This window comes from Zingiber officinale, chromosome 1B, assembly GCF_018446385.1.
Source record: "Zingiber officinale cultivar Zhangliang chromosome 1B, Zo_v1.1, whole genome shotgun sequence".
In the NCBI taxonomy this organism is placed as follows: domain Eukaryota; kingdom Viridiplantae; phylum Streptophyta; class Magnoliopsida; order Zingiberales; family Zingiberaceae; genus Zingiber; species Zingiber officinale.
In genome coordinates this window covers 152,213,552-152,227,678 of record NC_055986.1, presented here as the reverse complement: position 1 = coordinate 152,227,678, position 14,127 = coordinate 152,213,552, and the positions used below count along the sequence as shown (strand labels likewise).

At 39.0% G+C, this 14,127-nt stretch overlaps 1 protein-coding gene across 1 annotated transcript; it reads right to left on the bottom strand.

The window, feature by feature from the left end:
* Positions 1–5,376: 5,376 nt before the first annotated feature.
* LOC121985222 (H/ACA ribonucleoprotein complex subunit 4-like) lies at positions 5,377–7,550 on the bottom strand. Its single transcript, XM_042538536.1, has one exon. It carries the CDS (start codon positions 7,455–7,457, stop codon positions 5,592–5,594), a length of 1,866 nt encoding a protein of 621 aa, XP_042394470.1. The 5' UTR covers positions 7,458–7,550; the 3' UTR covers positions 5,377–5,591.
* Positions 7,551–14,127: the final 6,577 nt, after the last annotated feature.

Sequence of the window (14,127 nt, the reverse complement as noted above, 5' to 3'; positions counted from 1 at the left end):
AACACTTCTTTGTGTTGGTTGCTACTCGGAAAACCTAGAGGTTCCACTGTACAAAAATTTTGTACAAAGGTCTGAACCTTTTCCTAGCTACCATGTGTTCTTTTAAATTAAATTTTGGATCGCCTGCGGAACTTAACACGTTTGATCCAAAACTTAATCTATTTGTTCTTTTAGGTTTTGACTTGGATCTCCTGCGGAACTTAACACGTTTGACCCAAGTCATCTTAAGTTATTAATTCCATTAAATATTAATTTCCATAATTGGTTCCCAGTACTGACGTGGCGAGGCACATGACCTTCTTGGATATGGGAGCAACCACCACCGACTAGACAAAACCTTTTATGGAAAGCTAATATTTAATTTCCTAAAATAACTTTAGGTTAACCGAAAAGAACAATCAAATCACAAGGAAAAGAAAAACAAAAGAACACTATATCGAAAACAAATTCGAAACTCTAGAATCGTATGCCTCTTGTATTTAGTATTATTTCCAAAAATAACTAGTATGATGCGGAAAGAAAAAATACTAATTATATCTTTTAGAAAAAACCTCTTGATCTTCTACCGTATTCCTCTTCTAACCTCGGACGTTGTGTGGGCAACGATCTTCTGAGATGAGAAACCACCAAAGCACCTTCTCCTTTCTTCAAATTTCGGCCAAGCACAAAGCTTCCAAAAGATGAAGATCTTTTCCACCAACCAAGCTCCAAGGGATGTAGGCTTTCTCTCCTTCTTCCTCAAGCTAGATCCGGCCACCAATTAAAACTCCATGAGCATGAAGAGGTTCGGCCACAAAGAGAAGAAGAAGAGAAGAAGAAAGGGCCGGCCACACCACCAAGGAAAAGAGGGAGAAAAATAGAATAGATTTGTTAGCCTTGAAGCCTCCTCTACCCCCTCTTTTATAATCCTAGATCTTGGCAAATAAGGAAATTTTAATAAAAACTTCCTTAATTCTTTTGCCATTGAAAAGGAAAATTTATTTAATTAAAAATAATTTTCTTTCTCAATTTTATTTGGCCGGCCATATAAAAGCTACAAACAATGATAGTTTTAATTAATTAAAACTTCCTAATTTGTCTCCAGAAATTTATAAAAATTTCTCCAATAATTTTAATCCCTTCATGATTGGTTTATAAAAAGGAAATTTAATAAATTAAAATATTTCTTTTAAACATGTGGATAAAAAGAAAGTTATCTCTAAAAATTAAAATCTCTTTTAATCTACAAATAAGGAAAGATATCAAGTCTTTTCTTAATCTTTTGTACAAACTAATAAAAGAGAATTATTAATTTTTAAACTTTCTTTTAAATCATGAACATGGTTAAAAAGGAAAGTTTTCTTAAAATTTAAAATCCTCCTTTAATCAACAAATAAGGAAAGATTTCAAATTTTAAACTCTCTTTTAAACATGTAGATGATTTACAAATAAGGAAAGTTTTTACCAAAAATTAAAACCATCCTTTTAAACTACAAATAAGGAAAGAGATTAATCTCTTCTCTTAATCTTTTGTAGAAAGCTATAAAAGGAAATTTTTAATTTTTAAACTCTCTTTTAAAATCATGATATCCACATAAGAAATAATTTTAATAAAAATCCTTTTTAATATTCTAGTGGCCGGCCACCTACATGACTCATCCACTTGATTTTGGCCGGCCCTAGCTTGGGTTCCAAGCTAGCTTGGCCGGCCCCATTGGATGGATAAGAAGGTGGGTATGCGGTGGGTATAAATCTCTATATACTAGAAGCTACGATATGGACCGAGAGGAGGAATTGGTCTTGGTCTCCCGATGAAATTAAGCATCCCGTGTTTGCCCCGAACACACAACTTAATTTCATCAATAATAATTCATTCCACTAAAGAACTATTATTGAACTACCGCACCAATTCCAAATTACATTTTGGGCTCCTTATTATGAGTGTGTTAGTCTCCCTGTGTTTAAGATAACAAATGTCCACTAATTAAGTAAGTTACTGACAACTCACTTAGTTAATATTTAGCTCCAAGAGTAGTACCACTCAACTTCATCATCATGTCGGACTAAGTCCACCTGCAGGGTTTAACATGACAATCCTTATGAGCTCCTCTTGGGGGCATTCTCAACCTAGATTACTAGGACACAGTTTCCTTCTATAATCAACAACACACACTATAAGTGATATCATTTCCCAACTTATCGGGCTTATTGATTCATCGAACTAAATCTCACCCATTGATAAATTAAAGAAATAAATATCAAATATATGTGCTTGTTATTATATTAGGATTAAGAGCACACACTTCCATAATAACTGAGGTCTTTGTTCCTTCATAAAGTCAGTTTAAAAGGAACGACCTCAAATGATCATACTCAATACACTCTAAGTGTACTAGTGTAATTATATAGTTAAGATAAACTAATACCTAATTACACTACGACATTCCAATGGTTTGTTCCTTTCCATCTTGGTCGTGAGCTACTGTTTATAATTTATAAGGAACCAATAACATGATCTTCTGTGTGTGACACCACACACCATGTTGTCTACAATATAAATTAATTGAGCAACTATATTTATCATAAATGTAGACATTTGACCAATGTGATTCTTATTTCTAGATAAATATTTATATCAAAAGCTAAGCTTTTAGTATACACTCTAACAATTTGGCTCTATACCCCTTTGCCTTAAAAGGCCTCTTGTCATTTTTCCTTCCAAGCAAGACTCGCAATCGGAAAGTTTTCCACTACCAATGAACATAAAGGTCCATCGGCTATTAACCTTTGAATCTTACTCAAGTTAATATGACCCAACCTTAGATGTCAAAGATATGTTTGGTTCATTTCCGAAGGTTGCTTTCTCTTATTAGAATTAGAAGATGTGTTATTAATTTTCATTTATTGCATCGTGGGAGTATTAGATTAAGAGTATACAAATTGCCAACCAACGCACCAAAACAGATAACCATCCTATTTTTCTTGACAACCACTTTGTCATCAAAAGAAACAGAATATCCATCCATAAATAATTTAGAAACTAAAACCAAGTTCTTTCTAAAACATGGTACGTAAAGACAATTTCTCAGAATCAAAATTTTATTCTTATCAAAAGATAAATAAACATCTCCCACTGCAATAGCCGCCACTCTAGTAGTATTGCCCATGTAGCGGTGATTTCCCCTTCATGTAGTCGTTGGGTTTTCTGGAACCCCTGCAATGAATTGCAGACACGATCAGTGGCTCCCGTATCTACACACCAGGTATCGGTAGATAACACCGCTAAACATGTTTCAACAACTAATGAATAAGATACACCTTTATTGTTCTCTTGCCTGGCAACCCGATTCTGGTGTCCGAAGAGTTCTTTGAGATTGAGCATCATGTCATAGGCAGTGGGTAGGGTCTGATGCTGATGTTGCAATACATTTGACATAGAAGCCAAAATGTAATACCACGCCATCTCATCTGCCTTGACTCATTTCCTATGTCTCTCTTTCTCCTCTTCACTAGAGTCCTTATCAGGCATGCTAGGACAGACCTCAAGAAGTACGAACTTGTATTCTTCAGCAGTTAAGACAATGTCCAAGTTTCGTGTCCAATCAATATAATTTGGACCAATAAGTTTGTTTTCTTTTAAAATAACAACAAGAGGATTGAAAGTCATTTTGAAATCTTGAGAATCATAAAATAAAATATTTAGTCAAAACTTTAGAATTTAAATTAATATTGATTCCTCAAACAATATTATTTAAATTCACCAACACCTCAAAACACCGTGAATTTCGTATGCCACGATAGTGTGGACGTATACTAATTCAAACATTTATAAGAGGAGGTTTTACCTATTAATTTTATTATCTTGTCAACCTAACTTTATGACTAATAAAATTAATAGTTGGTTCATCTTCGGCCACACAAATAATAGCAGTGACTCCGATGGAGAGAATACTATTAAATGCGCCTAAGTATATACCATTACTTTTTGACTTCTTTTAGAAGAATTTTCCTCCACTTGACAATCATCATCCTCTACATCAACACTTATATTTACTTCCGTCCTCTCTTCTTTTAGTTATTTCATTCTTTCTCACTTTTTATTCTCACTATTTTCAAGATAAGTTCTTATTCTTTTTTTTTTTATCTTCATCGGATGCTTTAGGATATGCTTCAACTTATCCTATAATACCCGCAATATGATGCTTCATCCGATACAACACCACATAATCTCAAATAATATTATTAGACTTTTGCTTTAATTCTACATTCAATTGCTTCTTATTTTCGCCATTAATCCTTAATAATTAAATAAACAATTAAAAATTAGAAAAAAAATTACTAGAAATATATAAAAGCTGACCTAGTATGGTGGTGTTGATAGCAAGCGATGGCTTTCTAAGTAGAATAAGGTGGGTTGTGTGTGATGGGGGAGGGAGTTGGATTTAGGATTTAGGATTTAGGATTTAGGATTTAGGATGAAGTTATTTATATTTTAGAAGAGAACGATAGTGCATCACTATATATATAATTTTTAAAATTTTTGCTAAATTTAACCGCCTCACTTATTTGCTTTGACACATGTCCCGGGGCTATGGTGCAGTGGCAGGGTATCCAGATTGTCACACAGGTACTCGTGATTCGAGCCACAATTATGACGAATTTGTAGGAATTTTTTCTCCAAATGGGGCACGCAACTAAAGGATGCTGGATTCCTGAGCTGCCCGTTGCGAGCGTTTCCCAATTTACCCTGATAGCCGGTGGGAAACTTCCGTGAGGTCTGGCCAGTCACCCCAGGCTCGATGTTACCCAGCCTGGTTAATCATTTTTTCTGATAACCTAAAACACGATGTGTCTGAGCATGATGTATTGTCACATGAGGTCTCAGAGTCAAAATTCGACGTGTCCGAGCATGCTATCCCCCATGTCTTACTATCTGTACTAATGGCTAGTAACCGCCCGTGATTTACCTCCTCCGTGTTGGTCTTGGAATGGGTTGACGAGGACATTGGGGGCGAACGTATTCATCTTTTGCCACAATAAAAATAAATTGATAGAGATATTGAGAGCGAATGAATCACCTTTTATCATATTTGGCCGTTTAAAACACTGTCTAAGGCAAAATAATGCGTTTGATGTCCACATCAGACTTATGCACCGGCCTTTTAGAACATGGATATTTACTATTTAAATTTTTTATATTTTTGAGAAAGATTGTTGTAGATTTATTCTAACTTCCACTTGTATAATATAATAGCGAACTTCAATATATGCCAATAGAACTAAAAAGAACTACCTTGCATCTTTGTGACGTGTAATGAACTTAGCAGAATTGAGAAGAGTTCACTCAAGCCTGATAGAAATATTTGTCAAAATATAAAGCAAAGATGCTGCAGAAAGTAAGCTAATCAAAATCGCATTTAACAGTAACAGGATTTTGAAAATCGAACAAGGGTAACAAGTCACAAGCATAAGCAAAAGCATATATGGCATTGCCATATACCTCGCTCCATACTCATTTTGCAGAAATGAAAATAAGATTTGGAAGAAACTAGCACAATGGAATGACCATATGCAAGTGAGTTGACACCAGCATATGTGAACTCTTTTTTTACTCATGAATCGTGCTTCTTTTTCTTCTTCTTCTTCTCCTCACTTTTCTCTGTGTTGCCTGCCAATGCAGCTTCTTCACCACCCATGTCCTCTTTATTCTTCTTTTTCTTCTTCTCAGTCAATTTCTCTTCATCAGAATAACCAGCTTCACTTTTACTTTTATTTCTCTTTTCCTTCTTTTCTTTCTTCTTGGAACTCTTCTCAGCATCAGCTAATTCTACTTCTCCCGACTCTGTTTCGGACTTCTTTTTCTTCTTTTCACTCTTCTGCTTCGATGCTTCCTCAACCTCATCTTCATTTTTCTTCGCCGTCTTTGCTTCAGAATCCAAAACAGCATCCTCAGCAACTTCTTCGACCTTCACCTTCTTAGAAGCCGGTGGTTCTCCAGCATCCTCCACCTTGTGCTTCCATCCATCAGTGAGATCATCATCCTTATCCTTGTGTTTCCTTTTCTTTTTCTTCTCCTCTGTAACTTCTTCAATCACCATTTCCATCTTCACCATAGGCTCAGGTGCAGCAGCGAGACCAGCGACCATTGAATCTCCACCAGTTGGCAGCACTACATTTCTTAGCCACTCAGCTGGGGTCTTCTCATTCGGCTTTCCGTGCTTATCCAACAGCCCCTCAGCAACCATCTTCTTCTTCATCAGAGCTCTTGGGCCCAACCCCCATTTGCGGGGGTAAGTATCCCGGTCCATTACCACTCGTTTTATTTTGGCCACTGATCCATGGTCACATGTTGCCATAACAGAAGTTGTCATCTCAGCAACTCCAAGAGCAACCGCTTCACCTTTCGTTGTCATCAGTACCACTTCCTCTCCAACCTCAATATCGTTCTCGAATCTAAGAAGACCAGGAATCATCAGTTTGGCACCATAGCAAATGGCATTTACAGCAGAATCCTTGACAACCACCCTCTTGTAGCTAGTAAGCAGAACCTCCAGTGGCATCACAACCCGCCTCAAGTAGCTCTCATCCTTGAAGTTGTCATACATCCACTGCGCGTCCAACACATCGTGCATGGTCACCATGTTATCCTTCTCACCGAGGATGCCAGAGCGGACGCGCCGCAACTCCTGCATATGCCCTCCAACACCAAGGATCAGCCCAAGATGGACGCAGAGAGTACGGACATACGTTCCAGCCTGGCATGAGATCCAGAAGACGACCAAGTGCCGGTCAGGGTCATACTCAAGCAGCTTGCTCTCGTATATGGTTCTGATGCGAAGCTCACGCTTGACGGCCGAAATAAGAGGAGGACGCTGAAAGACGGCGCCAGTGAGGGTCTCAAGGGCACGAGCGACCTTGGCAACATCAGGGACGGCAGAGTGGAGTCGGGCGACGCAGACGTACTCCTTTCCAGCACCTTGCTGGGATTTGACGAGACGAGTGGCGCGATCTATACATACAATGAGGTTGCCAGTGACCTTGGGGTCGAGGGTACCGCTGTGGCCGGTCTTCTCGGCACGAACTAGGCGCTTTATCCACGCGACAACCTCGTGGGAGGACGGGTTAGAGGGCTTGTCGAGGTTGAGGATGCCATAGCGGAGATACTCTGCGAGCGGCCGTTTGAGGGGGGAGTGGCCGGCGGGGAGTGGCGTGTAGTGGCCGGTGCGAACGTTGAGGCGATCGTAGTTCTTGAGGAGGATCGGCCAGGCCGAGGTGTCGACGGAGGGAGTGAAGGACTGAGGCTTGATGAAGAAGTCCTTGACTTGGTCGCCTTCGCTGGAGACGACGGCGGAAGGGGCGAGATAGAGATGGCCGTCGTTGGCAGAGGGCGTGGCGTTGTCCGAGCTTTTTTTAGTCTTCCCCTTCTTCTCGGTGGTTGGTGGAGAAGACGAGGGAATCTGGGATCCTTGAGAAGACATGGCGGCTGTGGAGGCGAGGGTGGGTTTATTTAGGGTTTTGGGGGATTAAGAGAGGCGGCAGAGGTATTTTATTACAGGGAACGCGAGCTTTAGATTGCGGCGGCCCTCCCGCTCGGTCACATTGTAGAATTGTATCGTCTCTCACAGTCTCAAAAATATACTAAACGGGATAAATTACTGGTAAATTTATAATCAACCGTTGGCTGTATAATCAACCGTTGCCTAGAGAATAAGAGGGTTTTTACTTTGGGTTAAATATTTATTAGTAATTGATGTCTTATCATAATAAATATATTACTTTTTAACTAACTTGATATCCCATGGGGCTAAGTTACATTAATTCATAGAATAGTCGAATAAACAAATTCATTATTTCTTGAAAACCCACTCAAAATTAAGGTGATAAATAAGTGTAGCTAAATCGAGCCGAGCCTAAATTGAATCAAACCCTTAAAATAATTATTAAAATTTGATTTGATTTTTTTATGTGCTTGAGTTTAGTTTAATCTTTATTTAAATTTGGATCTTTTAAATGTTATTGATCTCTCAATTCAAATGTGTTTGATTGTTTAAAATTTTTATATTTTAAACTTATTTTATTAGTTATTAAACTTAAGAGTATAAATTTATTTGTTCATTTTCAAAGTTTATTTGACTAGAAGAGTTGAATATACGATCTGTAAATCAATTTTCAAAGTTTATTTGACTAGCAGAGTTGAATATACGATCTGTAAATCAAGTTATAATTTCTCTTGCTTCTATCTTAGCAAGGACATAATTAATTTATAAAAATAAATGACATAAAAATAATAAAAAAAATACAGAGTTTTACTTAGTTATAACCTAAATGGTTATTAATCCAAGAAAAAAAATATTGGTGCAATTATCTCTAGGTCAAAGTTGACTAATTTGACTCAAGGTTTAGTTTTGATGTTTGACAATATATGGAGATTGCAAGTGCAATTGTCCATTAGGGAGAATGTTGGTGTAAGTCTCCTCTGGTCAAAGTTTGACTAGTTTGAAGTGAAAGAGTAGTCAAGTAGGTCATGGTTGACTAAACACTTGACTATGAAAGTGCTAACTTGAAGTTAGGCAAGGACAAGACTATAGGGATGGTTGGTAGAAGAAGAAAAATCAAATGGGTCAATGTTGACTAAACACTTTGTGTGAAAAATCCCGATAAGTGAAGTCGGGCGGGTGAGAAAGTCATGGTGAGTAAAGCCAGACAGTTGGAAAGTCCCGATGAGTGAAGCCGAACAGATGGAGAGACCTAATGAGTGAAGTCAGACAGCTGAGAAATCCTAGTAAGCGAAGCTAGGCGTTGAGAAAATCTTGGTGAGTGAAGTCAAATAGGAAAATCTTAGTAAGTGAAGCTAGATGATGGAAATCATAGTCAGTGAAGCCAGGTAGAAAATCCTAGTTAGTGAAGTTAGGTGGTGATAAGTCCTAGTGAGTAAAGTCAGACATTAAAAAATTCAAGTGGGCCAAAGCAGGGACGGATCCAAGAATTTAAGTTAGGGGGGCTTGAACTTAATATAATAAATTATATGTCATAAAAAAATATAATAGATTATATATATGTATAACAAAAAAGTCATTACATTATTCTATTCAACAAAGTTGTGCTCTACGAGATTTTAAAACATAAAATTCATCTATAATAGAATTTACATCTATATCCTTAAGTAAATCTTGTTCAATATAGAGTGCTAAACAATCTTCAAGAAAATCATTTGTACATCTATATCCGATTTTTCTCTTTTTCCTCTTTAGATTGGACATGCATCACATTATCAATATGTTACGAGGGTCTCATCAAATTTTCAGTCTTTCTTTCACATATAGTATGAGGTAAAGAAGTTGCAGAACCAATATGGGCAAGAAATGCACATGTTTTTCCTTGGTTTACCCTTTTCTAATTGTCAAATCCTTCATTTAACTAGTGCTAAGATATTAGATGAATTAACATCATTTAGGAAAAGAAAACAATAAAAGCAATATGCCTTATTTGTTGAAGGCGAATACTCTAACCAATGAAATTTCTAGAACCATTTTTTTTAAACCAACGATTCTGACTTCCAAATTTTGTAGCCAGATACTCCAACATATCTGGTTGATAAGGCCTCATCTTTAGATATAAACGTCTTATCTCTGTTAGGATCCTTCGTACGGCTAGAGAGGGGGGTGTGAATAGCCGACCCCAATCTTTCGCGTTTCTTCCTACGATTGGGTTAGTGCAGCGGAAATACAACGTAGAAAGAAAACAGGAGAAGAAAGACAAACCATATAACGAGGTTCGGAGATGAACTCCTACTCCTCGGCGTGTCCGTAAGGTGGACGAAGCCTACCAATCCGTCGGTGGATGAGTCCCCGGAACCCCGGCTAATAGATACTCCTTGTGGGTAGAGAAACCTCACCACAATCTTTGCAACAGCAATAGGAGTACAAATAGGAACAAGAAAACAAGAACAGAAATGTAAACAACACTTGCTTGCCTTCTTGAAGTCAGCAGGAACCCTGGTGAAGCAGCAGCTTCTCGGATCCAAGCCTAGCTAGAAAACCAACAACAGGAAGAAGCTCACGCGAAGCTTTAGCACCCAGAGCTCAACAAAGCTCGGCGGGAAGAAGAAGCGAAGCTTGGTGGGGAAGAACTTCGGAAGGAAGAAGAAGTAGCTGAGAGTATCACAAGTCTGTAGCCCTCTTTATACTGCGAAGAAGAAGCGGAGAACTAGCGTTGCTACGCGGCGGCTAGTGCGTGAACCGATCGGTGAGCTTTGATCGGTCGAATCTCGATCGGTCTTGGGGACCGATCGGGACTGTGCTGATCGGTCCCGATCGGCACTCTTCACAGAGAACTCGCCCAAGTTCTTTGATCGTCTCTGATCGGTCGGACCGATCAGAGTCATATGGATCGGTCCACGGACCGATCCCTCCTTCTCTTTGCCTTCATTGGCTTTACGGTCGGTGCGGACCGATCAAGAACCTCGATAAGCCAGCGATCGTTATCGATCGGTCACGGACCGATCGGATACCCAATATCGTGGATCGATCCGATCGATCGAGCTTGGTTTTGCCCAAACCAAGTTCCAAGTCTTCGAACCAATATCCGGTCAACCTTGACCTATTGGTATCTCATGCTTAGCATCGGTCACTCTCTTGACTGCTAAGACTCCTACCAAGTGTCCGGTCAATCCTTCAAACCCACTTGGACTTTTCTCTTCGTGTCAAGTATCCGGTCACTCCCTTGACCTACTTGACCTTCTCAACACCAGATGTCGATCACCCTTGATCCATCTGGATTTTTCCTGGCTTCACTCACGGGACTTTCCAACTGCCTGGCTTCACTCACGGGACTTTCCCTTGCCTGGCTTCACTCACCGGGACTTCCACTTTCACCTAGCTTCACTCACTAGGATTTTCACCGGCTTCACTCACGGGACTTTCCACCTGCCTAACATCCAGTTAGGACTTTTCCATTGCCAAGCTCCTGCTTGGACTTTTCCGTGCCAAGCTCCTGCTTGGACTTTTCGATGCCAAGTCTCCATACTTGGACTTTTGCGTGCAAGCTCCTGCTTGGACTTTCCCGATGCCAAGTCTCCATACTTGGACTTTTCAGTCAATCAGGTCAATCCTTGACCTAGGGTTGGACCAATAAACTCCCAACCATCTATTCTTGTCTCACATCAAGAATAGAACTCTCTCACAAGTGTCAAACATCAACATGCAACTCAACTAGGTCAACCTTGACCTAAGGTTGCACCGACAATCTTCCCAAGTCAAACATCAAAATACAACTCGAGTCAAGTCACCTCGAGTCGGGTCAGGTCAACCTTGACCTAAGGTTGCACCAACAATCTCCCCTTTTGATGTTTGACAAAACTCATAATTAAGTTAGGTTAACGATAACCTAACTTAGGTTTTCCACTCATCTTCCAATGTCCATGTTCTTCCTTGAACATTCTCAGGCATTCTCCCTTAGGTTAACCGATAACCTAACTTGGGTTCTCGATAATTCTCCCCTTTTGACACACATCAAAAGAATTCCAATGTTCTTTCTCGAACATTCCTTGACATTCTTCCCTAGCTTAGGTTAACCCGATAACCTAACTTGGGTTCTCCAATAACTCTCCAATGAACACTCTCCCTTTTGACACACATCAAAAGAAAAGGAGGGTATCAAGGTCAAAAGTTTCTTCCTAATGAAAGTCCCATACCTTTCATTGAAACTCTTAATTTCCCCCTTGATACTAAACTCAACAATCAACTTAGTGATAATCCCATATCACTAATCCTCAAAAGTCTTAAGGAGTAAAAACTCCCCCTAAAAGTCAACTCCCCCTTGACAATTAGGTAAAACTCCCCCTAAAGGTCAACTCCCCCTTTGACCATTGCACCAACAATGTCTTTGAGAGTTCCAAACCTTTAGAAATCCAAAAACACCATTTCCATAACTGAAATTTCAGACAACAGCTGAAAAATCAGAAATTCGGCACGCCCTGATCGGTCCCCAGACCGATCAGCCCTTCACCAGATCGCACTCGTGCTACTGGAACTCACTGGATCGGTCTGCAGACCGATCCACAATACTCTGGATCGGTCCGCAGACCGATCAGATCTTCCCTGGATCGGTCCCCGGACCGATCCAGCCACTGAAATCAGAGATTTCTGATTTTCTCTCCGGGAGAAGTTCAGAAACTCACAGAAAAATACAGAAAATTTCAAAAATTACGAAACTTTGAGGATACATTCCTCATATCATACACTATCAAGAAAAAATAGTTTTCTATGAAAATAGTTTCCATTTTTCAATCTCGATACAAAGTTCAAAAACTTTGAAATAGTTCAAGTTTAACTCAACTTTGTATCACAATGTTCAATGATGAATGCTATCACTAGGAAAGCTTCATCAAGGTTTTTCAAAATAATTTTAAAATGCTTTTAAAACCATTTGAATTTAGGACCATAATCTTAGGGCTAGATGTACATGACTTGTACACAAGCTTTCCCTATGATCCTTAATTTCTTGAATTAGGGTCATCTAGGTACAAGGACAATGCACCTTGATCCTAACTCATGATCCTAATATCTCACACACATCTAAGGTGTATCAAACCACATTCAAGTCAATTTGATGTGAGATATGGGTTAAGGTCAACTTAGGCTAAGTTCTCATGCATTTTCTAAACACCAATTTGATCTCAATATCAAATTATATGTTTGTCCTTAAATCAATTTCATTGATTATAATGCAAGAGATGATGACATGACATATAATGATATCATAAGTAAAAATATGTGCCAATGTCATGATGTCATGGTATAAAGTTTGAAAACTTAAATAAAGCATGACATATAAACTAGCCTAAGCATTATCATGACATTTCAAATGATAATAAAATGAATATGATGTCATGGCATGGCATATGGCAACCAATCATGGCAAGTTAGCACAAATAAAATTCCTAAATTCCCTATCTAAGTATCCTTAGCCTTAGCTAACTTAAAATCTAACCCTAGATTGCCCATATATCCCTAAGAGAAAACCAAAATCCCAATTATGGTATTTCTCTAGGTTTTCTTAAATTGTGCCAAATAAGATTAAAAATGAAATTTCCAATCTTTAGGCACATTTAACTCTTCAAAGTAGTAAATGATAATTCCATTTCATTTTCAAAAGTTCTCAAAACCTTGAAAATGCTCCTTGAGTGTCAATTTCCTCAAAGTTGGGTTAACTACCCTTCTTATTGGAGTTGACACTCTCTAACCCATTTATGGGGTAGAGAAGATGCTCCTAGGAACCCAATACCTATTTGAGCTCATTGGGTTCACTAAATATTCACTAGGGATGACTTCCCTAGCAACCCTCCTAATGACCCTCTTCGGCTTTGAAGCCTTGGTCATTTGGGTCTCGTCAAAGTCAACTATAGGGGTGACTCCCCTTGTAACCTTGGTAATGGTCTTCCTAGCCCTAGGTTTTGTTCCATAATCGAATGGAACATTGTGGTAAGTGGGCTTGACCATTTGGGACTTAGGTTTGTGACCCAAACCTTTCTTGTCCTTGGACTTGGGTTTTTGACTCTTAAACCCTAGAGATGACTTCTCCATGTTTTTAAGAGCCTTTTCTAAATTATCAAGTCTTGACCTCAAGACTTGATTTTCCCTCTCTAATACCTCAAGTTTTAATTTGTCATTTTCTCTTGAGATATTCCTAGGCATGTGTCTAGTCTTCTTGGGATTTCTACCTAGGTTTTCCTTAACTTTAGAAGCGTTAATCTTAGGGTTGGTATTTCTAGTGTTATCCTTACCTAGGCTAACATGTTTAGCTCCTAAGCACATGTATTGGTTTCTAAAGTTAACATGCTTATCATTATTAACAATTGCAACAAAACTACTAGCATGAGTTTTATTAGAATTGCAATAATGAACCTTAGAGGTTACCTTAGGGTTTGCCTTAGCTCCCCCTATCGTTGTGCCCGGTCTCTTGCCCTTGTGAGGTTGCCTCCCCTCGGACAATGGCTCCTATAGTGTCCCCTTTGCTTGCATTGGAAGCACACGATGTGCTCCTTGCCCTTGCGTTTCGGGACTCCGGCTTCCTTGACCTTTGGCGCCGGTGGAGTCTTTCTTACCCTCTTTGGACACTTACTCTTGTAATGTCCATGTTCCCTACACT

Coding starts and splice junctions, on each gene's coding strand:
- LOC121985222 (XM_042538536.1), bottom strand. CDS start 7,457: ATGTCTTCTCAAGGATCCCAGATTCCCTCGTCTTCTCCACCAACCACC.